This window comes from Stomoxys calcitrans, chromosome 4 (genome assembly GCF_963082655.1).
Source record: "Stomoxys calcitrans chromosome 4, idStoCalc2.1, whole genome shotgun sequence".
In the NCBI taxonomy this organism is placed as follows: Eukaryota; Metazoa; Arthropoda; class Insecta; order Diptera; family Muscidae; genus Stomoxys; species Stomoxys calcitrans.
In genome coordinates this window covers 42,450,547-42,476,651 of record NC_081555.1, presented here as the reverse complement: position 1 = coordinate 42,476,651, position 26,105 = coordinate 42,450,547, and the positions used below count along the sequence as shown (strand labels likewise).

General features: G+C 40.6%; 1 protein-coding gene and 1 long non-coding RNA gene across 5 annotated transcripts in view; one reads left to right on the top strand and one right to left on the bottom strand.

Annotated features, from left to right (window-relative positions):
• Positions 1-26,105, bottom strand: part of LOC106081128 (protein sprint) — an 840,648-nt gene that overhangs the window by 28,406 nt on the left and 786,137 nt on the right. For all 4 annotated transcript variants that reach the window (XM_013242875.2, XM_013242876.2, XM_013242878.2 and 1 more), the window contains 3 exons: positions 9,129-10,566; positions 8,000-9,055; positions 7,741-7,929 (listed from right to left, as the gene is read on the bottom strand). In XM_013242875.2, the coding sequence (XP_013098329.2) occupies positions 7,741-7,929; positions 8,000-9,055; positions 9,129-10,566 (2,683 nt within the window). The remainder of the gene's footprint in view (positions 1-7,740; positions 7,930-7,999; positions 9,056-9,128; positions 10,567-26,105) is intronic.
• The window catches only part of LOC131997353 (uncharacterized), a 124,009-nt gene that overhangs the window by 32,671 nt on the left and 65,233 nt on the right, over positions 1-26,105 (top strand). The gene's annotated exons all lie outside the window — the stretch shown is intronic.

Sequence of the window (26,105 nt, the reverse complement as noted above, 5' to 3'; positions counted from 1 at the left end):
AACTTAGTGCATTTGCTTGTAACACCCAGATGGAAGAGAGATAGACCCATTGATAAGTATACCGATCGACTCAGAAACTCTTTCTGAATCGATTTAGCTATGTTCGACTGTCTGCCCGTCTATCTGTCGCAAAAGTAATGTTAATTTATGTACAAACTACAGGTCGTGATTTTCGTCCGATCGTATTAAGGAGACGAAGCCTATTGAAAATGGAAAAAATCGGTTTAGACTTGGATATAGCGGTGGTTGGCGACATTTGCGAGGTACAATGCCACGCATGGTCATTAAAAAAATTTTCCCCAAAGAGGTGTCGCACTGCGGACGCCGTTCGGACTCCGCTATAAAACAAGGTCTCTTATCGTTTAAACTTGAATCGGAAAGCACTCATTGATGTGTGAGAAGTTTGCCCTTGCTCGATTCCTGGTGCTTTATAAAAATTAGGGTAATAAGAAGGGCTTTTTAGGGGAGGGATGGCACTTCAGACATTTCGACTCAAATATGGACTTCCAAATCACTTTAATTTGAGCCCCATATTGCTATGACCGGTAAATATGAACCGTTTGTAGGGTGTTTTCAGGCTGGGGCGAACACCGGCACTTTGCATTGAAAATAGATATCAAATTCGTTCCTTATTCCCAATGGAAATGAAGTTCAGTTTAGGGGGTGCTTTAGGTCGTACCCCAAAACACTTGGCTCCAAAATTGTATATCAAATTCGTTTTCTACTTTTAAATATCTTTCACTGAGTCCCATATGGTCACAGTGGGTCAAATAACCCATTTGACGTATCTTTAGGAGGAAAAGCGCCACCTAGACTTGAACGTAAATGTTAATGTCATATCCGTAATCTACTCCTAAATACCTTCCATTTGAGTCCCATATAACCATGGTTGGCTTATATACCCATTTGGGGTTTTTTTTTGGAAGTGGGCGACCTCCCATTACTTGGACCCAATGTTTTATGCCATATTTGTAATCTACTGACTAATTCTTTTCATTTGAGTCCCATAATGACCACCTGTACTTCGACTGATTTTCCATGCCAGATTCGAAATCTACTCCCGAATACCTTTCATTTGAACCCCATATTGAAATGAACGTCCAATGTGTCTGTTTGGGGTGAGGGCGGTCCGATGGGTACTTTGAATCAAATTTTAATACAATTTTCGTATTCTACTCTCCAATACCTTTCATTTGATACCTATATTGTCCCGATCGGTCCACTTTAGATTTTGGGTTGTGTTTTTGGCATAAGGGGGAGGGTCCGTTCCCCGTCCGATATAGAAAAATTATATAGCCTGTGTTTCCTTCGAGACCTACCTACACCATATGTGAAAATTTCGAGAAAATCGGTTCTGCCGTTTTTCAGTTTATATGGAACAAACAAACCGAGTCCCATATACCCGTGATTGGCTAATGTAGCCATTTTGGAAGTTTTTTTTTGGGGGTGGAGTGACTCCCTATACTTCGACATGAATTTGTATACTAGATTCGTTGCCTACTCCTGCATACTTTTCATTTGATACCCATATTGTCCTAATCGGTCCACTTTTGATTTTGGGTGGTGTTTTTGGCATAAGGGGGAGGGTCCGTCCCCCATCCGATATCGACAAATTATACAGCCTATGTTTCCTTCTAGACCTACCTACACCATATGTGAAAATTTCGAGAAAATTGGTTCTGCCGTTTTTCAGTTTATACGGAACAAACAAACCGAGTCCCGTGATTGGCTAATGTAGCCATTTTGAAAGTTTTTTTGGGGGTGGATTGACACCCTATATTTCGACATGAATTTGTATACTAGATTCGTTGCCTACTCCTGCATACTTTTCATTTGATACCCATATTGTCCTAATCGGTCCACTTTTGATTTTGGGTGGTGTCTTGGGTCTTGCCAAAATTTTCTACAACGCTTTCCTCGACGACTACACCGATATCTAAGAAGTTTTCTCGAAATCGATTCAGATTTAGATATAGCTCCCATGATATGTTCATCCGATTTGAGAAATATCATTATGGCTCTTAATATTACTGGTGAATTTAATAGAAATCGGTTCAGATTTAGATAATGCTGCCATATAAAGGGTGATTTTTTAGCTATTATTTTTTTAGCAACACTGGTTTAAACAGCTTACGCATGTTTCGTGTTTTGTTTCACTGTCAAGGTTTAGGATTGGAGGGTCTCCATTGAACACTCTTTCTCTGACCATTGTTACATAAAGTTTAGAATAGCACGGCCAGCGCCGAATCCGATAACTTCCGGAATGCATTAAAAACCAACTGGACATAATTCGGAAGGCAACTCAGAAGAAGACTTGGGCAAGATAACTTAGATTATCCAAGCATAGAAGAGATTGACGAAAATGTCAACAGGCTTACGACTGCACTGGTGAAATCCTTCGAAGATAGTTGTCCTCTTGGGGAAAGGAAATCAGCCGAAGAAAAAACCTGGTTTACCGGGGATATTCGCAATATTGGGAAAGAGGTCCGCACACTTTTTAACAGAGCACGTCGTAAAAAAGCGTAAGTTTATTGGAATATGTATTACACATGGCTCAAGGAATACAATAGGATAACCAGAACGGCAAAACGTGCCTCCTGGAACTTTTCTGCGAACATGTCGATAGCGTTAATGACGCCGCCAAGATAAACAAGTTTCTCTCAAAAACCCATGTCCAAACTGAAACTTTAGTAGACGACATGGGAGTGAGAACAGAGACCAGGGAGGACATGTTGAGGTTTTTGATGAAATCCAATTTTCCACTAGATACAAAGGGACTCATGGAGACACCGGAATCTTGGAATAATGACGTTGATCGAAGGTTTATAATTACGGAATTTATGGTGAAGGAATCCTTGAGGAGCTTCAAACCATTTAAGTCACCTGGATCTGGTGGAATATTTCCGGCGTTACTCCAGAAAGAGGCAGACTATCTGGCGCCTCGTCTGGCCAAAATTTTTACAGCGTGCCTAGGACTTTCATATACTCCAAAAGCCTGGCAGGAGGCAAGCGTGGTGTTTATAGCCAAACCCGGCAAGGCAATTTATGCGACACCAAAGGCCTACAGACCCATAAGGTTACGTCCTTTCTACTCAAAACCATGGAACGTATTGTGGACACCATGATAAAGAGTAGGACATCCAGCGAACTGCTCAAATACAAACAGCATGCCTACGTTAAGGGAAGGTTCAATCCCATGGCAGCCGGCTGTACGTACCGGATTTACACGATGGAATCCTTCATCGGCAAGGGCTGCCGCCTCGGTGTACGACACACTGCTACAACAACAACAAGGGAAGGTTGGTGGAGACTGCCCTGCAAGAGGTTGTGCCTAAAATAGAAGAATCCTTCTATGCCAAAACGTACACACTGGCGGTTTGCATCGACATTGACGGGGCTTTTGACAATGTGCGGATCAACACACTCATCCAATCCTAAGACCAGTACTGGGTAATTATACGAACGTGCTATGCAGAAGAGCCGAAAGGGTCTTGCATATGGCATTTGACTGGGCTGGACCCAGAGGTCTCACTGTTAACCCAGAGAAGACTTAAATATGCCTGTTCACGAGGAAGACGAAGGTGGGCGAATTCAACGCACCACGTTTCCTCAATAAGACGATTTCATGGGATTATAGACCGGTTCGGATCGTACTTGGCACAGTTGTTGGAATTTTGCACCATGTGCAAAATTTCAGCCAAATCGGACTAAAATTGCGGCTTCCAGGGTCTCAAGAAGACAAATCGGGAGATCGGTTTTTATGGGAGCTACTGGGATTATAGACCGATTCGGATCATACTTTGCACAGTTGTTGGATGTCATAACAGATCACTATGTGAAAAATGTCAGCTAAATCTGACAAAAAAATGCGGCTTGTAAGGGCTCTAGAAGGCAAATCAGGAGATTGGTTTATATGGGAGTTTTGTCAGGTTATAGACCGGTTTGGACCGTACTTGGTACAGTTGTTGGAAGTCATAACAGAACACTACATGCAAAATTTCAGCCAAATCGGATGAAAATTGAGGCTTCCAGGGGCTCAAGAAGGCAAATCAGGAGATTGGTTTATATGGGAGCTATGTCAGGTTATAGACCGATTTGAACCGTATTTGGCACAGTTGTTGGAAGTCATAACAGAACACTACATGCTAAATTTCAGCCAAATTGGATTTCCAGGGACTCAAGAATGCAAATCAGGAGAATGGTTTATATGTTAGCTATATCTAAATCTGAACCCATATGACCCATTTGCAATCACCAACGACCTACATCAATATTAAGTATCTGTGCAAAATTTCTAGCGGCTAGCTTTACGCGTTTCACCGCTATCGTCATTTCGACAGACGGATGGACGGACATGGCTAGATCGACTCAGAATTTCGAGGTCAGAACGTCGAGGTATGGTGTCTTAGACAAATATTGTGCGTTTTTACTTCTCGACACTATTTGCTATTGAGAATTTCAACTTCTTTGTTTACGTTTGTGACACTCACAAAATATGTACATTTGTGGCATTTTCACTTGGAACTTTTAGAGAACCTTAATATTCATGGAGTTTTTCCACATTTGGCACCTTTTCAAGATTTTGAACCTTAATGTTCATGGAGTTTTTCCACTTTTTATATAATTTCTATACAATTTCTTTCATCGAAATTGCCTAGGTTATAATCTTGAAATAGTTAAAAAACTGTTTTAAAACATTCATTAAACGTTTGCCTTTATAATTTAACGTTTTTTAGTTTTTGGTCTTGTGGCAACATAGCAATCCAGCCATTCACAATAATACTTAGCACAGACAGAAACCATACTAAAGTTAGGCAACACCAAAATAAATGCAAGAAACCATTGACTTTGGTAACTCTACAGAGAACGGCAAATGGAATGGGTGAACGAGTAAAGAAATAAGCCATTCTGTTTAAAGTTTAAACTTTAAATCCATCAAAATTCACAAAAACATTGATACAACAACTTATTAAAATTGGCATTACATCTATTGGGTTGCCCAAAAAGTAATTGCGGATTTTTTAAAAGAAAGTAAATGCATTTTTAATAAAACTTTTAAGTCGATCTATCCATGTCCGTCCGTCTGTCGAAAACACGCAAACTTTCGAAGGAGTAAAGCTAGGCACCTGAAATTTTGCACAAATAGTTGTTAATAGTGTATGGGGGTTGGGATTGTAAATGGGCCAAATCGGTCCATGTTTTGATATAGCTGCCATATGAACCGATCATGGGTCTTGCCTTCTTTAGCTTCTAAAGGACGCAATTCTTATCCGATATAGTGGAAATTTTGCACGTGGTGTTTTGGTATCACTTCCGTCAAATGTGCTTAGTATGGTCTAAATCGGTTGATAATCTCATATAGCTGCCATGTATACCGATCTTGGGTCTTGACTTCTTGAGCTTCTAAAGGGCGCAATTCTTATCCGATATGGTGGAAATTTTGCACGTGGTGTTTTGGTATTACTTCCGTCAAATGAGCTTAGTATGGTCTAAATCGGTTGATAATCTGATACAGCTGCCATATATACCGACCTTGGGTCTGGATTTCTAGAGCTTCTAGAGGGCGCAAATCTTATCCGATTTGGCTGAAATTTTGCATGAAGTGTTCTGGTATGACTCTCAATAACTGTGCTTAGTATGGTCTAACTCAGTCCATAACCTGATATAGCCGCCATATAAACCGATCTCCCGATTAGACTTCTTGAGCCTCTAATGGGCGCAATTCCTATCCGATTAGGTTGAAATTTTGTGTGATGTGTTTCATTATGACTTCTAACAACTGTATGGTTCAAATTGCTTCATAACCTGATATAGCTGCTATATACAACGATCTTGGTTCTTGACTTCTAGAGCCTTTAGAGGGCGCAATTAATATCCGATTTGGTCGAAATTTTGAAGATTTTTTTTACTTCCAACAGCTGTTTTAAGTATGGTCTAAATCAGTCCATATCCAGATATAACCGCTATGTAAACCGATCTCCCAATTAGACTTTTTGGGCTCCTAAAGGGCGTAATTTTTATCCAATATGGTTGAAATTTTGCTAGTCGTTTTGGTACGACTTCCAAAAATTGTTCCATGTGTGGTCTAAGTCGGTATATAACCTGATATAGCTGCCATATAACAGCAACACCATTTATGACCCGATCTGCCGATAAAGGGTCTGAAGCCCCTAAAAGCTGTATTTTTTATACGATTTTGCTAAAATTTGGGTCTACGGCCCATAAAAGCTGCATTTATAACCCGATTTCGCTGAAATTTGACACAGTGAGTTATTTTAAGCCTCCGGACATCCGACCCACGTATGGTTCAGATCCGACTATATTTAGATATAGCTGCCATATAGACCGATCTGCCGGTTAAGGGTCTGGAACCCATAAAAGATGCATTTATTACCCGATTTCGCTGAAATTTAAAACGGTGAGTTGTTTTAAGCCTTCCGTCATCTGACTTAAATATAATTCAGATCGGACTATATTTAGATAAAGCCGCCATATAGACCGATCTGCCGATTGAGGGTCTGGAACCCATAAAAGATGCATTTATTGCCCGATTTCGCTGAAATTTGAGTAAGTTTAAGTAGTTTTAGGCCTCCCGACATCTGACCCAACAATGATTCGGATCGGACTTTATTTAGATATGGCTGCCCTATAGACCGATCTGTCGATAAAGTGTCTGGAATCCATAAAAGCTTTATTCATTACCCGATTTCGTTGAAATTTGAAACAGTGAGTTTTTTTAAGATTTCCGACATCTGACTTAAATATCGTTCAGATCGGACTATATATAGATATAGCTGTCATTTAGACCGATATGCCGATTAAGGTTCGGAAGCCCATAAAAACTTTATTTATTACCAGATTTCGTTGAAATGTGAAATAGTGTGGAGTTTTAAGCTTCCCGACCGACATCCGACCCGAATATGAATCAGATCAGACTATATAGATATAGTTGTCATATAGTCTGATCTTCTAATATAGGGTCTTAATCGTATAAAAAAAGGGATTTATTGCCTGATTTCGCTGAAACTGTTAGTTGTATATGAGTTCTCGGGACTAGCCCCTATTTATTGGGTTGCCCAAAAAGTAGTTGCGGATTTTTTATATAGTCGGCGTTGACAATTTTTTTTCACAGCTTCTGACTCTGTAATTGCATTCTTTCTTCTGTCAGTTATCAGCTGTTACTTTTAGCTTGCTTTAGAAAAAAAGTGTAAAAAAAGTATATTTGATTAAAGTTCATTCTGGCGTGGCGTTTTATTAAAAATGCATTTACTTTCTTTTAAAAATCCGCAATTACTTTTTGGGCAACGCAATAGATATAACTATGGATATAGTAGTGGAGTTATAATAAAAAAGGATGATTATATTCTTGGTGGTGGGTATCCAAAGTTCGGCACTGCCGAACCTAACACGCTTTTGCTTGATATTTGTTGATAATGCGCAAGGGTTGCAGAGAAGGCCTTCAGTGTTTAGATTTTGGTGAAATTTTTTACACAATACACTCTTTATTACTGGCTCAGGTGTATGACCATAGTGGTAGGGGCGGATTAATATCCGCCCTCTGTTTTCAACCAAACCTACTTTTTTTTTACCAGCTTGACACAATCTTACAAAACCAAAACAAAACAAAAAACAAATTTAAGTCTCTGTAGTTCATATTCCTAAAAAGCTTTTCTGCTATATCTCACTTCTTAATTTTAAAACAAAATATATTTTTTTTTGATGAAATGAATTAAAACTTACATAGAATTTCTCGATCTCGTATACTGGGATTACGTAGAATAGTGGCATGCTTGCCACCTGTCTTTTTCGGTTTCAATGTGTCTTGACTGTTTAGTTCTTTGGTGGAGAGCTCTTCAATGATGGTGTCATCTTCAGAGAGGGCTGGTCGACACTTTGACAAGTGTATAGTATCTGAATTTAGGGTGGTATCTGCAATGAAAAACTTCCTCCATTAAACAAAATCATACCCCAAGCATTTGCTCAACACAAAAAAACACACCATCATGTGGCAAAAATGAATCCCACTGAGATGAATCCCAGGGTTCGGAGAATACCGTGCCGTCATCCGATTGAGCTGAATCCATGCCATTGAAAAAGCATTGACTGAGTGGATAATTGCGCTCCACATTGTCATAGGACGAGAGCCGGCAAGTGTTGTTTTGTGACAATTCAAACGATTTTTGGCTGCCATTCAATTCGTTGAGATTTTTATTGGCTACAGCTTGCTGATTCTGTTGTGGCGGAGTGGAGCATCTTACTAATTCGGGCAGGTTTAGGTCGGGATGTCTTTTGGCAATGATCTGATGGATGGTCAAAGGTTTTTGTTTATTCTCTTTGTTTGCCTCACGATTTAGGGAGTTTTCCTTGTTCGGATTATCGCCTGTGGTTGGCTCCTTCCAATGCTCGGCAGAATCATAATCACCATACTCTCCCTCGTTGTGATCGCCTTTGGCCATGAACTCCCAACTGCTATCCAATTGCCATTGTTCGAAACGGCCGCGAGCCCTCTTGGAGGGTTGTTGCTGCGGTTGGGCCTGTGACTGTTGCTGTTGTTTTTTCTTCAATTCATCTAGGCTACCGGCGATCTTCTCAATTTCAGCTGGCACCAACATTGGGCACATGGGAGTGCGAACAAAACCACCTTTTGGTGGCTCTGAGTGGCGATGATTTGCTGGCAACAAGGGTCCGCGCTGGGAACGTCTTAAAATGCTGGCAGTGGCCAGTCCAGCCTGTTTAAGGGCATCAGCAGGTTCCGCATAGAATGGGCTGCCCTGTTTGCTGCGTGACACAGGAGTTTGGGTGGGTGTCGTATCACCCTCTGTGGCTTCGGACTTGAAAACTTGATCTTCGGATAAGGATTGGGTCATGAGACCAGGCAAGATAAGACCAGCACGCGAGCGAGGTATGGAGTCTTCAGAGAATTTCAACAGTTGTTGGGTATCTGAGGTCGTTTCGGACGACATCATGGTAAGCGAGTCGGCAGTGTGTGGTAAAGGCGGGCAAGTTGTAACGGCAGGCGTTGTTGCAGATGTATTCGAGGAAGAGGTAATTGGAGCTATAATACAGGAGAGTAGCATAAAAGGATAAAATTATTAACTATTCGTTCAGCATGAGCATTTCAGACTTACGTGTTTCCGCTAACAAATCGGGTCGCTTTCCCTGCTGGCCATCAGGTGGTGGCTTGAAGCTGGTTAACAAACCGGTTCTATCACTGGGATCATGTGACCACAAGTCCTCATAATCGCTGATCTTGTCATGTAAAGTGCTGCGGCAATAGATTTCCGGGCTCTCCAAGATATCCGATTCTTGGTAATGTTTGGACTCTTTGCGAGTCTTGGATTTGCGGGGTTTACCACCACCAGTGGACAAAGCATTTGTGGGGGTGCTGGGCGAAGGAGCTTTGCGTTGGCTGCTATTCGAGTCTTTGCTGCTGTGCGACTGCCATCTGCTACCCCCCGAAGAGCCTTGGGAGGACATGGTGTCTTTGCATTCTCCCTCGGGAGACAAACGTTTCGAAAATGTCTGGAACGTTGTATTGGAGTTAATGACAGATGTCAAAGCATTGTTGGCAGCTGGTGTGGTTACCTCCACAAATTGCGGTGTGGAGGCATTATCCACGGAGAATGTTACTGTGGTGGTAACAGTAAAATTATTGGCAGCATTGAGACCATTGATGTCGGTAGGAGGTTGGGGACTATTGGGCGATAAGGGTTTCGACCAGCGCATGGGCGGAGCTGGTGCTGCCTTACGCAAATCCAAATTCAAGGTATTTGGAGGCTTGGGCCTTTGGGTTCGTATCTCTTGTTCCATGATATTCTTGGTTGAATTCTTGAAATTATTTTGAGGGGCATTTTGTATGGCATTCGATTTGAAGGTGGACAAATTATTGCAGGATGTCTTAAAATTGTCCGCTGAGCTTTGACCCAAGCCCAAAATGCCATTTCGTTGATTATTGATATCCACTGGAGACATAGTAAGTATAACCGAATCAACAGATTCGGGACTCATCAGCTGCATGTTTTGACCACCACTGGTGGTGAAAGAACTCATACTGGAGTTGGTATCCGAGGGAGTACCGGCTTGACTGAAAATGCCGGTGGCATTGCTGATGGGACTGAAGACTTTGCCATTTTGCATGACCCCAGTAGCGCTGCTACTGCCTCCCGAATTGCTGAAGATTGTGGTGCCAATTCCACTGGTTTCCGTTATGGAGTTGGGCGATTTAGCATCGAGAAAAGTAGCCTCTTGATCTGTGCTCTTCGGGCAGGACATGGGATAACGCCAGAATTCCTGACCCAGCAGAGCCAACGATGAAAGCTGCTGACGATTTTTAACCTCTCTGAGGGCCCGCGGCAATACCAACTGTACGGGCAATTCATCACAACACTGGGCATAGTGAGCTATCAAGGAAGGTATCGAATCAAATTTGAAGCGAGAACTTTCCAGGCAAAGTATGCCGTCATTTGACTGTATAAGATAATGTTCGATATATGGTCCTGTATCGGGAGGTAGACGCACCGAAACGGCCATGGTATTGGGTTGACTTGAACCACGAACAATAAAGTTCTGCAAGAGAGAAAAGAGAGAGAGAGAGAGAAATTTATTAGAAACTTTTAAACAAAATTATAAAGAGGAATGGTAAAAGAGTTATATCAGTTAACTTAAAGAGAGAAAAACAGCTCAATGAACTAGTGAACTAACATAACGAACTACTTCAGTGAGCTGAAATTTTTTGAAGTGAGAGCGCAATTCTCATCCGATTTGGCTGTAATTTTGCACGTGGTGTTTTGGTATCACTTCCAACATTTGTGCTAAGTATGGTCCAAATCGGTCCATAACCTGATATAAATAGCTGCCATATAAACCGATCTGGGATCTTGACTTCTTGAGCTACTAGAGAGCGCAATTCTCATCCGATTTGGCACAAATTTTGTACAACGGCTTCTCCCTTGGCCTTCAACATTCGTGTGCAATATGGTCAGAAACGATCCATAGCTTGATACAGCTCCCATATAAACCGATCTCCCGATTTTGCTGCTTGAGCCCCGAATCGGACTATAGCTAGATATAGCTCCTCTTCCGTCCTCATTCATTATTCTTCGTTTGCCTAAAAGAGATACTCCGCAAAGAACTCGACAGATGCGACCATGGTGGAGGGTATATAAGATTCGGCCCGGCAGAATTTAACACGCTCTTACTTGTTTGTTCTGGAAACCACTTTTTTATGATTTATTGTGGAGTCATTAAGTCGAAATTCAATGTTTAAATATAAACAAAATATTCTTCTTTTCGCATAATACTTCATTTATTATTTCACTATTTCACAGATAAAAGTACATCATCACAATCATACATACTCCCCATTATTCTGAATTATTGCATTTAATTAAAATTGACACGGAATATGCGAAGCATCAATTAAATACAAATTACAATATGCTTCATTGAAGTACATATTGATATATTAATTATAATTCGAATATAAATCAAATGATTTTTATTTGGTTTTACGAGTAGCGTATTATAATTTTCGTGATATGAGCTAAACTCATGGTAATTAGACTTCAAGCACAAATTTAAATTCTAAAATAATGCAGGGTAGGTAATACTGAGTGTTGCCAAGTTTGTACTGGTATATCTGTCAAACTAGAAATGACAGCTACATGATATTTCATATTATATTGCTTTCAGCTATTTTCGGCGAACTCGAACACCTAAAAGTGAACAAAATGTTTGAGTAACAAACCATAAATCGTTATTGTGATACTGGTAGCGTTGCCAAACGCCACCTGAAATGTTTTGGCGAATGAAGGCTTGAATTGAACGAAATCCACGACATATAAGAAAATCAATCAAGCTAAGGATCTGTAAGTACCCCGTGAAAGGATGCAACCTACACGTATTAAAAAACGAGCTCAAGGTAAAGCCTTACAAGTTCCAAAAGGTACGCGATCTTGCACCAATTCGAAAAAAGTTAGACTCAAAAGAAAAAAGGAGTTGATTCGTTTGCACGAATGTGGTAAATTACCAAACATTGGGTTCTCTGATGAAAAACAATTCCTTAAACAATTCGCAGGTAAGGTAAGGTCAGGTTGGAAAGAGGGTGCGGATATATATCCACCCCATGCCACTATGGACATACACCTTATTCAGTAATCGCCTTATTGTGCGCTCTAAAAACCATACCACTCCCCTAAGTTGGTTCATGTCTGGTATTGTGTTCCCACCTTAGTACCGATGTCTTTTAGCCGCGAAAGCCGGGCAATACGACAAATAAACAATTCGTTTATCCCCAAAATAATCTTGTTTACTTAATCGAGCGCAACGGCTGGTGGGGAAAGCAAAACAGACACAAAATGAGGTACTAATAGGGTGCGATATGAACTCTCACTACATTTCGTGGGGTAGTACCAACACTAATAAGCGGGGCCAAGCCCTGGCAGAGTTCTTGAATACTAACGACCTAATAACACTTAATATTGGTAACACCGCTACCTTTGTTAATAGGATTAGGGAGAAGGTATTAGATATGACGATGATCGATGAGGTTCAAGATTGGAGCGTCTTCTTGGAACACTCTTTCTCTGACCATTAGGTTACATTAGGTTTAGAATAGCACGGCCAGCGCAAAATCCGATAAGCTTCCGGAATAAGTTGAAAACCAATTGGACAAAATACGGAAGGCTACTCAGAAGAAAACTTTGGCAAGATAGTTTAGATTGTCCAAGCATAGAAGACATTGAAGAAAATGTAAACAGGATTACGATTGCATTGGTGGGATCCTTCGAAGATAGTTGTCCCAATCGGGAATGGAGATCAGCCCAAGCAAAAACCCTGTATGACCGGGGAGATTCGCAATATTGGGAAAGATGTCCGCAGACTTTTTAACAGAGCACTTCGTAAAAAAGCGGTAGTTTATTGGGATGTGTATTACACACGGATCAAGGAATACAATAAGATAACCAGGGCGGCAAAACGTGCCTCCTGGAAGCTTTTCTGCGAACAGGTCGATAGCGTTAATGACGCCGCCAACATAAAAAAGTTTCTCTCAAAAACCCATGTCCAAACTAAAACTTTAGTAGACGACATGCGAGTGAGAGCAGATACAACGAAGAACATGTTGAGACTTTTGATGAAAACCCATTTTCCACAGGATACGACGGGTCTTATAGAGACTCCGGAATCTTGGAATAATGAGGTTGATCGAAGGCTTATCATAACGGAATTTATGGTCAAGGAAGCCTTGAGGAGTTTCAAATCATTTAACTCACCCGCATCTTATGGAATATTTCCGGCGTTACTACAAAAGGAGGCCGACTATCTGGCGGCCCACCTGAAGAAATCCTGCCAGAAGGCCAGGGTGGTATTTATACCCAAGCCCGGCAAGGCAAGTTATGAGACACTAAAGGCCTACAGACCTATAAGCCTTACGGTCTTACTACTCAAAACCATGGAATGTACTGTGGGTATCATGATAAAGAGTAGGACATCTAGCGAACTGCTAAAAACCGCATCCCTATGTCAAGGGAAGGTCGGTGGAGACTGCCCTGCACGAGGTTGTGCATGAAATTGAAGAATACTTCGATGCCAATACGTACACATTGGCGGTTTGCATTGACATCGACGGGGCTTTTAACAATGTGCGGATCCACAGGTTGATCCAATCCTTAGACCTGTACCGGGAGGACCGGGTCCTTAGAGACTGGCTAAATCATACGCTAAAGAACAGGGGGTTAAATTGCGGGCCCTATGAAATATAAGGGAGATAATGGCACAAGGCACGCCACAGGGGGGCATTTTATCGCAACTCTTAGGGGTGACAACCATAAATAACCTATTAAGGATGGTGAATGAGGAGGGTTTTGAGCCCGTCTGATACGCAGACGATGTTATGATATTTCTAAGGGGTAAGGATCCCAACCAGCTATGCAGAAGCGCCAAAAGGGTCTTGCATATGGCATAAGGCTATGCTGGACCCAGATATGTTATTGTTTATCTAGAGAAGACTGAAAAATGCCTGTTTACAAGGAAGACGAAGGTGGGCCAATTTAACAAGTTTCCTCAATTAGACGATTTCGATATCTTACAAGGTCAAATACTTTGGTGTGATCTTGGGCAGGAAGGTTGGGCACTATGTAGACGGGACGTAGGCTCGAAATGGGGCCTCAATCCGAGGATAGTCCATTGGCTCTACAGAAGAGTGATTAGACCTACTTACTCACGCTTCAGTAGTTTGGTGGACTGCGATGGAGAAAAAGTGCAACCTAAGGACCACACAACAGGTTCAGAAAACATGTTGTCTTGGCATAGGAGGAGTGATGAGGACCACGCCCACTAGGGCACTGGAGACTGTTCTAGATATCCGAACCATTGACATATAGATCAAATGTGAGGCAGCCACTGCGGATATGAGACTTAAGGCGATGGGAGACTGGATTGAGGATGGGTGCAGCTCATACCATTGCGGTATAATCGAAGCGACAATAGGAACCCTGAAGGAAGAGAAGAGGTTTCGGATTGGATACCTGAGATGAACTTTGAAGTCGAGTGGGAGGCACTGCTGTCAGCGGCACAGTCTTGGACTAACGAAGCTCTAGTATTATCATCTGGAAGATCATGTTACACAGATGGATCAAAGCTAGAGGGCGGAGTGGGCCTTGGGGAATGAAAGAGCGGATGATATGGCAGTGAAAGCCAGAGGACTGCCATCAATAAACTTGGTTAACCCAAAGTCTTTCGGGTCGACGCAGTATGACTTAAGGGCGTGGGCGATGAACGCTGTGAATGTGTAGAGCATATGGGGAAGATGATGAGACGTTGGAGCATTTCCTATGTCATTGCCCGGCTTTCGCGGCTAAAAGACATCAGTACATAGGTGGGTACACAAAACTAGACATGAACCAATTTGGGGGAGTGATATGGAAAACAATTAAGGGTTTTGTAAGTATCACGGAAATCCCAACTTAAAACTTTCTTTTTCGAGGTTACTTTTTAGGTTTTAGAACGCATAACAAGCCGATTACTGACTTAGGTGTTTGTCCATAGTGGCATGGGGCGGATTAATATCCGCACCCTCTTTTCAATCTAACCTAACCGAGCGCACAGTCGACAATTTGAGTCCAGAACGGCCATCCGAAGTAATTTGCCATCTCAAGTGATTGTATGCGCAAATTTGACCGCCAATGGCTGCTCTCCAATCATTTTCATCGAGTCTGGCGTCATAGTACATGCGACTTACTATCGATAAAGCACTTTCGAAGCTGCTTCTTTTTACATAACGGCTGTCTTACTTTTCTATTTTGGCCATTTTAGAAAGCAAGGTATGGAATAAACAAGGCCGAACTTTGGATACACACCACCTCAGGTTTATATTTTAGCCACATTTCAACAAATTCCAGTGAAAATGCACCATTCATTAACCCGTCGCAGCAATATTGAAATTATCGAGGGTATAACGCAGCTCATTGTTGTTAAATTCAGCTCAATCGGGTAGTAAATAAGCCATTTGTGAGTGAAAGACTGTAAATCGGAAGATCAGTATTTTCCAATCTGAACCATACTCTCCGCGGACGACGTAGGGCTTAACACAACTCACAGTGCCAAATTTCAGCTAAATCGGATAATGAATGCGGCCTCTATTAGACTTAGACCTTAAATCAGGAAATCGGTTTATATGGGGGCTATATCAAGATATTGTCCGAACTGTGCAATAATTTATACAGGCGTTGAGGGTGATACAAACGGCTTCAATGGGCTCAAGACCAGCAAGTAGGTATATATGTCAGCTATATCCCGATTTGAACCATATTCGGTATGGAAGTCATGGACCTTAATATAACTAGGCATAATCGGGTAATAAATGCTTATTTTATGGGCGTAAGACCTACACGGAAGATTGGTCTATATGGAGGCTATATCAAGATATAGGCCTATATAGCCCATCCTCAAACGTAACCCGCCTATGAACGAAATAAGGAATCTGTGAAGTTTCAGCTCAATATCTTTATATTTAAAGACTGTACACTCAAAGAAATTTGTTAATAGAAACAGCAAAAATGTTTGCTGTAACAGCGGAAAATCTGCCGAAAATGGGACGGCAGTAAATTGTTGCTAAAAAAGCAAAATTTTCTAATGGGTTCAAATTTTAAAAAAAAGGTCAAAAATTTCATAAATATCTCAAAAATTCTAAAATTTCATCTTATCTTTCAATTTTGCAACCATATGATGTAAAAGTTTTTTCGATTTTCAAAAGCAAATGCCTTAATTGTTGTTTGGGAGTTCAAAAATTTTGAATGGATTTATTCTAAAGTTTAAAAATTTTAATTAAATGTCAGCAGACAGTGTTTGCTGACACCAGCAGACTAATTTTTCTGGGTGTAGCGTGAATTCAACAGATGGACGGACAAGGCTAGATGGTCTTAGAATTTCACGAGCATCAAGATTTTGGTTTTAGACCGATAGTTCCTTGGGCAAGTATTCCTAGAATTCGTTGTAGATTCCGAGGTTCGATAACCGCTTTGTTGATTAAAAATTTGACACACCGTATTCCGCATACTTTTTGCTGAATATTTGATTGCATATTATAATAACCTCTTAACTTCTATGATTCTTTCACAACTTAAACATCAGTCAACACCATATTCAAATTCTGAACACTTGGGATATTTGTGGACTTTACCTTAATGCTATACAAACCTTGTTGATCAATAACAATTTCAACAATTTCCAAAATACATAAATTACAAGAACAAATTGTAATGGCCAGCCCATCAGAGAAAGCAACACACTTGAAGGACTTTGGCATCTCAATAAACGATTAAATTATTTTCTATATAAATAACAAAATATTCAAATAGCATTCCCTTTTGTTAGCATTTTGGCAAATTTTCTTCTTTTTGCCACTCTGTCTGTAAACTTTTTAATTCTTATGTCTTCTTATTTTCGTTTGCATACAAAGCAGATGGATGCTCAAAGCAACAGAATATGCTGGTGGCCCAGTTGATGTTGAAACTGCTGGTGAGACAAAATCATTAGAATGGGAAGTAGTTGCTCAAGTAGTCGTTGCTCTAACGACAGACGCTTTTTAACTTTAATTTTGTTATGACTTTTTTTTTTTATTATTGTCTTCCTTTGGTCCTTGGTGCTGTTCTTCATTGTGGGGGTTTTGGCCTTAACGCTTTGTTGCTACTTCCCAATGTGGGGCGAAGAACACATTTCTTTTTACCGGCTAAGGAAGACACGTATCTGGGGAAAAAGTCTCGACCGGAAAGCAGAAATAACAATGGCTAAGACCCCTACTGCATTGTTGTGCCAATGTTGCGTATAGTGGGGTCGTTGAGATTTGCCATGGTCGGTGGGTCCTGTGGCTGTTGGAACTGGTTAGAAGTATGACAGCAGCACCAACACAAAATGGACTTTAAATAATTTATGTATTAAACGGGATGAGTGATAAATTTATGAGCGAATTTTTAACGCTACATTTAATTTTGCTATAATTTTGAAGAGGCTCATACATACAACTACCGGAAAAGGGGAACATGAATAGCATAATGAGAGAAAGGAGAATAATGAGGTAGTTGTATCTTGGGAGTATGGAAGAGGGGAAGTTAAAATATTTTGTCGTTATTATCGAAAATCTCTATTATAACCACCACCATAGGATGATGGTATACTAATCCAGTCATTCCGTGTCTAAAACCTCGAAATATTGACCTGAGATCCTAAAAAGTATATATATTCTAGATCATCTTGGCATGCTGAGTCGGTCTAGCCATGTCCGTCCGTTCGTCCTTCGAAAACACGATAGCGTTCGAACGAATGAACATATCAGCTTGGAATTTTGCACAGATACTTCTTATCTATGTTGGTCGTCGGGTATTGCAAAAGGGCCATATCGGTTGAGATTTGGATATAGCCCCCATAGAAATCGATACCTAATTTTGACTTCTTGTGCCCCTAGAGACCTAAATTTTTATCCGATTTGGCTGAAATTTATCACAAAAACTTGGGTTCTGACTTCCAATATCAGTGCTGAGAGTGATCTGAATCGGTCTATAAACTGATAACCATAAAAACCAATCCCCGGATTTGATGTTTTTTTCGCCCCTAGAAGCCTAAGTATTCCTCCGATTTGACTGAAATTTGGCACAAGAACTTCTGTTCTGACTTCCAACATCGTTGCCAAGTATGATCTGAATCGGTCTATAAACTGATATAGCCCCCTTCAAAACCGATCCCCGGATTTGACTTCTTGAGCCTCTAAAATCCTTAGTTTTCATGCGAGCTGGAACTTGGCACAAGGAGTTCTGTCCTAACTTCCAACATCGTTGCCGTTGAATCGGTCTATAAGCTGAAATAGCCCCCATACAAACCGTACTCCGGAGTTTACATCCAGTTTGACTGAAATTTGGCACAAGAACTTCTGCTCTGACTTCCAACATCAGTGCTGAGAGTGATCTGAATCGGTCTATAATCTGATATAGCCCCCATAAAAACCAATCCCCGGATTTGACTTCTTAAACCCCTAAAAGCCTAAGTATTCCTCCGATTTGACTGAAATTTGGCACAAGAACTTCTGTTCTGACTTTCAACATAAGTGATCAGAATGATACGAATCGGTCTATAAGCTGATATAGTTCCCATACAAACCCATCCCCGGTTTTGAACTCTTGAGCCTATAAAATCCTTAGTTTTCATGCGAGCTGGAACAAGGATTTCTTTTCTAACTTTCAACATCGTTGCCGTTGAATCGGTCTATAAGCTGATATAGCCCCCATATAAACCGTACTCCGGAGTTTATATCCGATTTGACTGAAATTTGGCACGAGAACTTCTGTTCTGACTTTCAACATCAGTGCTGAGAATGATCCAAATTGGTCTATAAGCTGATGTGGCGCCCATACAAACCGATCCCCGGATTTGACTTCTTGAGACCCTAAAAGCCTTAGCTTACATCCGATATGGCTCAAAACTTGGCACAAGGAGTTCTGTCCTGATTTCCAATATAGTTGCCGAGTATGATCCGTTTGGTCAATAAACTGGTGTACCTCCACATAAACCGATTCCCGGATTTGACTTCTTGAGCCCCTAGAACTCTTAATTTTCATCTAATTTGGCACAAAGACTTTTGGTATGACTTCCAACATTCATGTCAAATATTATCCGAATAGGTCTATATACTGATACTAGACGAACCGGGCCCGCTCCGCTGCGCCTTCTTTAACTCTCTAATGATCCGAATCGGTCAACATACTGATACTAACCGAACCGGGCCTGTTCCGCTGCGCCTTCTTCAACTCTCTAATATCTTTTTGGGGTGGGAACACTTCGCCCTGAATGAGGATATCGAATTCGTGCTAGTGTCATGTTAATTTTCCCCAAAGAGGTGTAGCACTGCGGCACGCTGTTTGGACTCGGCTATATAAAAAAGTCCCTTATCATTGGGGTTAAACTTTAATCGGAAAGCTTTCATTGATGTGTGAGAAGTTTGCCCCTTCTTGGTTCTTGGGTAAATTTTCACTCCACTCCAAAATGCCTTACTTTTGAGTCCTTTATTACCGTATTGGTAAATATTTCCGGTTAAAGTGGTATTTCAGGGGTGGGGTGGCCAACCAACGGGACACTTTGACCGATTTGGGCAATATGGGTATCAAATCAAAGGTATTTAAAAGTAGAGTACAAATCCGACATAAAAATGTATTCATTGGTGACTGAGGGGCCTCCTCACCCCCCCGAAACACCCAGCAGGACATATTTACCGATTGGGACAATATGGATTTATATTCAATAGGTATTTAAAAGTAAATTAAAAAGCTGATATAAAAATGTATTCCTTGGTATCTGAGGCGGCCCCCACCCTCAAAACCCCTCAACAGGATATATTTACTGATTGGCACAATATGGCTATCAAATGAATGAATATGGTTTGGAAGTTGAGTATACATCTGTTATAGGAATTTGATCCAAGATGTTAAAGTGGTATTTCAGGGGTGGGGTGGCCAACCAACGGGACACTTTGACCGATTTGGGCAATATGGGTATCAAATCAAAGGTATTTAAAAGTAGAGTACAAATCCGACATAAAAATGTATTCATTGGTGACTGAGGGGCCTCCTCACCCCCCCGAAACACCCAGCAGGACATATTTACCGATTGGGACAATATGGATTTATATTCAATAGGTATTTAAAAGTAAATTAAAAAGCTGATATAAAAATGTATTCCTTGGTATCTGAGGCGGCCCCCACCCTCAAAACCCCTCAACAGGATATATTTACTGATTGGCACAATATGGCTATCAAATGAATGAATATGGTTTGGAAGTTGAGTATACATCTGTTATAGGAATTTGATCCAAGATGTCTACGGGGCCTCACCCCACCTCCAAAAAACCTCAAAACGGTTACGAATGTCCAACGTCACAAAATGGGCATGAAATTAAAGGTCTTTGGGAGTTTACAACGAATCTGGTATACACATTTGCGAAAGAGTCGGGGACCGGCCCACCCACTAAAAACCCTTCAATAGGACGTGTAGTTTGATTGGGATAATATGTGAATTAAAAAAAAGGTCTATATCAGTAGAGTTGGAAACTAATAAAGGATTCAAGTATCTGGGTCACGTCCAAACATTCAGCAGGACATGTAGATCGGTTTCAATTAAGGACTCAAATAAATTCTCTTTTGAGTCTTAGCGTGGGAGGGACCGACTCTCTCCTCCCAATAAAAACAACACCACCGACCGAGAATATATTGTACTTAAGTGAAAGGACGTGTCAGAGGCCTATCCTACTCCCCCCTTGCTACCCATAAAAAGGAATTAAAAGTAATATATGAAGAAGGCCACCGTAGCTTAGATGTTAGCATGTCCGCCTAAGACGTTGAACGCCTGGGTTCGAATCCTGGCGAGACCATCAAAAAAAATTTTCTACGGTGGTTTTCCCCTCCTAATGCTGGCAACATTTGTGAGGTACTATGTCATGTAAAACTTCTCTCCAAAGAGGTGTCGCACTGCGGCACGCAGCAGCGGACTACTTGAAGCGGACTACACTCATTGATATGTGAGAAGTTTGCCCCTCAGTTCTTTAATGGAATGTTCATGGGCAAAATTTGCAATTTGCATATAAAGGTCGCCCCAACCCAAAATTATGCACCAAATGGTCAGGTACACCGAACGGGACTGGCTGGGACTGAAACGAAAGGCATTTGAGAGTAGAATGCGAGCATTATATTAAAATGTGGGTAATTTCAAGGGGAGCAGCCGCACCCCAAAATTATTACCCAAATGGACATGTATACCAAACGGCACAATGTGGAATTTTAATGAAAGTTGTGTGACCATGTCAAAAGTGGGCAACAACAACACTTACGGGTGCAGCTAAGCACACCGGGCCAGCTAGTATTCTTTAAATAAGACTTATATTTAAATTACAAAAACTACTCCCAATCATTAAAGGGGAGTCTCGGATCCTACCATCTCTTTTACCATGGCAATCAATGTAAATATGTTTGCAGCATCTCTGCTCTGTGTGTGCAAGAGATTGGCTCAACCTCATATCCACCTAAAGTGTTGCACATAAACATCTTCAAATGATTTCAATGAATTTGTAAACATCCATAAATTGCAACATTATTGCAATTTGTACGTATTTGATACAAACCATACCCTTAATATGTAGTACATCTACAACTGCATTGGAGTGCAATCAAAGTGCAAAGGCAGGATGTTCGCTACACTGTTGCCTTCCTTGTGGCAAGTGGCATGCTCGTTTGCCACATAAGCTGCCGTTGTATTGTATTTGTCTGCGGAAGAGTGTGATTATTTGTTGGCGACATTTGCTGCTGGATTCTGGGCGGGAGGTCTGATATTAAAAGCCATAAACCATAGATAAATGTATAAGGATATCAAGATACCAACCACAGGGAGAGAGTTTAATTAATAAAGAGTGATAACGAAAGTCAAAGGGGTTTATTGAGTGGATTTAAAGGAAATTTTCAACTAAAAGCTAAAATAAGATTTTGATTTTAGTCATTGGAGAAGTTTCATCTGGAATGCATCAGGGGAACCAGGGCGATCAGGGCGATAAACGATGAAAATATCAATTTGTCCATGAACATTCTATTAAGAACATCGGGGATACTATTCTCATAATAAAGTATGCAGACCGATTCAATTAGGGATCACCTCTTTTCTATTGCCAATTATGAAGGGTTTACCGCAGAGCGACATCATTTATTAGAGAACATCCATATGACTGAATACCTTATAAAAGACGCCAGCATTAGTAAGGGGTTATTCAGCATGAATATTTTTCTGATATTCTCATCAGCAGGAACACTGACGTTCAGAGTAATATGTGGACATACTAACCTCTGGGTCATGGTGGACTCATAAGCATAGATAGCAATTCTTAATTCAACTTTGGTTAATTTCCACAGAGATATAACGACGTTTAGGAATAGCCAATCTTCCATAAGATCACTGAAGAAATTCTGCATCACCTTCAAATAGATACTAGTTTGGCAAACTAGAAATGAAAGCTAAGTGATAGTTGTTATATTGACGGCTCCTAATATTAGATTACAAGCCACCAAAAGCATTGACATCTGATTTTATTTGAAAAGAAAATTATTCGGAGTTCAAGCATAATAGAGCGATTGCGTTATATTTGGCTGTTTGTTTGTGTAGCACACCATAAATTGTTATAAAGATAATGGTAGCGTTACCGAACGGTGATGGCCATTGTATTGGTATAAAAGAAAACAAGTAAAAGCGTGGTAAGTTCGATATATTGGGTTGCCCAAAAAGTAATTGCGGATTTTTCATATAGTCGGCGTTGACAAATTTTTTCACAGCTTGTGACTCTGTAATTACATTCTATCTTCTGTCAGTTATCAGCTGTTACTTTTAGCTTGCTTTAGAAAAAAAGTGTAAAAAAAGTATACATATTTGATTAAAGTTCATTCTAAGCTTTATTAAAAATGCATTTACTTTCTTTTAAAAAATCCGCAATTACTTTTTGGGCAACCCAATATATATCCGCCACCATGGATCGCATTTGTCGAGTTCTTTTTCCGGTATCTATTTTTAGGCAAACAACGGAAAAAAGATAAAAATTGCTATGCTATGATTCGAATTATGAATTGAATATTGGAGACCATATATAAGTCATTTTGTAAAATTTCAGCCAATGCGAATAAGAATTGTGCCCTTTAGGGGCTCAAGAAGTTAAATAGGAAGACCGGTTTATATGGGTGCTGTTTCAGGCTATGGACCGATTCAGACCATATTTGACACGCATGTTGAAAGTCATGGGAGAAACCGTTGTACAAATCGTTGTACAAATTTCAGCTAAATCATATAATAATTGCGCCCTCTAAGGGCTCAAGATGTCAAGATCCCAGATCGGTTTATATGACAGCTATATCAGGTTATGGACCGGTTTAAACCATTCTTAGAACAGTTATTGGAAGTCATAACGAAACCCATCATGATAAATTTCAGCCAAATCGGATATGAATGGCACCCTCTAGGGGCTCAAGAAGTAATATAGGGCGATCGGTTAATATGGGAGCTGTATTAGACTATAGACCGATTCAAACCATATTTGGCACGTATGCTGAAGGTCATGGGAGAAACCTTTGCACAAATCGTTGTACAAATTTCAGCTAAATCGGATAATAATTGCGCCCTCTAGAGTCTCAAGAAGTCAAGACCCCAGATCGGTTTATATGACGGCTATATAAGGCTATGGACCGATTTAAGCCATACTTAGCACAGTTGTTGGAAGTCTTAACAAACGACCTCATGCAAATTTTAGCCAAATCGGATAGGAATTGCGCACACTAGAGGCTCAAGAAGTCAAGACCCCAGATCGGTTTATATGACAGTTATATAACGCTATGGACCGATTTGAACCATATTTGGCACAGTTGTTGGTTTGGCATAACAAAACACGTTTGGATAAAAATTGCGCCCTCTGGAGGCTCAAGACTTCACGATCCAAGATCGGTTTATATGGCAGCTACATCAAATGGACCGATATGGCCCATTTACAGTCCCAACCGACCTACACTGATAAGAAGTAATTGTGTAAAATTTCAAGCGGCTAGCTTTACTCCTTCGAAAGTTAGCGTGCTTTCGACAGACAGACGGACGGACGGACATGGCTAGATCCACTTAAAATGTCATGTCGATCAAGTATATATATGCTTTATAGGGTCTTAGAAGAATATTTCGAGGAGTTACAAACCGAATGACGAAATTAGTATACCCACATCCTATGGTGTAGGGTATACAAATTGCAACAAGACCTGAAATGTTCGAAAGGTACCTTAACGGAATTTTAAAAGGTTTCGGATCGAATACCTGAGATGACACCTCAGGTCGGGTGTGAGACACTGATGCCAGTGCCTTGTGTCTTGGTGTGAGGGAACTCTGGCTGTTCATGCTGGCTCAAGGCAGCTAAAGCAAATTTGCCCCAGAGCATTTCATTAAGGAACAGAGGCCAACTTCTCACATAACAATAAGTGCTGTCCAATTCAAGTTTAAGCTCAATGATAAGGAACCTCCTCATTATAGCCGAGTCCTAACGGCCTGCCACAGTACGACAACTTTTGGCAGAGAAGTTTTTACATGGCATAGTACCTCACAAATGTCACCAGCATTAGAAGGGAATAACCACCGCTATCTTTTTTTATGTTCTAGCTAGAATTCGAACCCAGGGGTTCAGCGTCAGGGGCGGAAATGCTAACCTCTGAGTCACGGTGCCTTCCAAGGCTTAAGGCTAAAGGGAAGAATAGGTCTGAGCGTTAACATTGAGGATACAGACTCACTTAGACGTTTTCGTCCATTGTGATACCGCAGGAACAGGAGAAGGAAGGAAGGAAGGATGCCTTCTAGTTCCTACCGTTGAACCATCTAGATCGCTCCTGTAGTCACAGCAACATATTTGAAATTAAGTAAGTGCATCGTGCTCGTGTCCATCTTTGAGCCATCAGCCCTATCATCTCTGTCGGCATAACAGATTCCTTAAGATTCTATATCGAATTGGTCTAAGTGCTTGATAGACTGAGAGCTTCCTTAGACCTTTTAAAATTAATTTTGAAACATTATTGACAAAAGTCCTGCTATCTAAAGGATAATTTAGAGTATATCTTCGATTGCATAATATGCCATAGTTAAGGATCCTGCGGAATGTTTAACATGTCCAAGTGAGTCTAATTGCAGATTGTCACAAAAACCCAATCTAGCTGAAATGCAATCTACTGACATTCCCATACTAATGACAGCTTCAACAATTTGAACACAGCTGCCTTTGGCAAATCAACCTCAAGTCAATGCCTGACCAATCTTCTTCGGTCAATCCATCTTCTTTTCTTGTGTTGACATTTAAATATCCGTTTATTGTACATATTTGTATAAAATATCGAATGTCTTAGATTTCTCTTTCAAAATTATCATCAGTTTGATGTTTGCTGTATTGCCACGACTTTTATTGTTTAAGCCAAATTGCATTTCCGTTTTTTTTTTGCCGGTCTTTCTTTGGCGGTCTTTCTTTTGCAAGGACATTGGGAATATGGTTGATTACCAGAATCAAAAATATCAAAGCAAAAAATCCAGACAACCGGAAGAAGAGATAAATTTAACAAACCAAACTACGTTAGAGGAAATTAAATCAAAGATGGACCCTGTTCCAAGGAAGTTACGAATTTTGCTTGCTGTCCAACCTTTAGCTTTGGGTATTTTTGTCCTTTTCCTTTATCTTCCAATACTTTCAAGAGGTCTTTCATTTTCTAATAAAATCACATTCCAATAGATTGCATTTTATGAAGTTGCCAACCAAAAATAACCAAAACGAACGAAGGCAAACAAGGAGGGTACTTGCCGAATATTAAGCCATCATACATACGTATTTGTTTGTGTGTCTCTATAAAAAGCCAATTTTACACGTACTAACCATTTGCCAAGAAAGCGACCACGTTGTCTTCTTGTCTCTATGACCATAAGGAGTCTAAGTGCATGCTTGTGTGTGTATTAAATCTATAATATACAGCTTTTGAATGTATGTGAGTGTGAGTCTTGGGTGTGTATATGTGTGTGTGTGA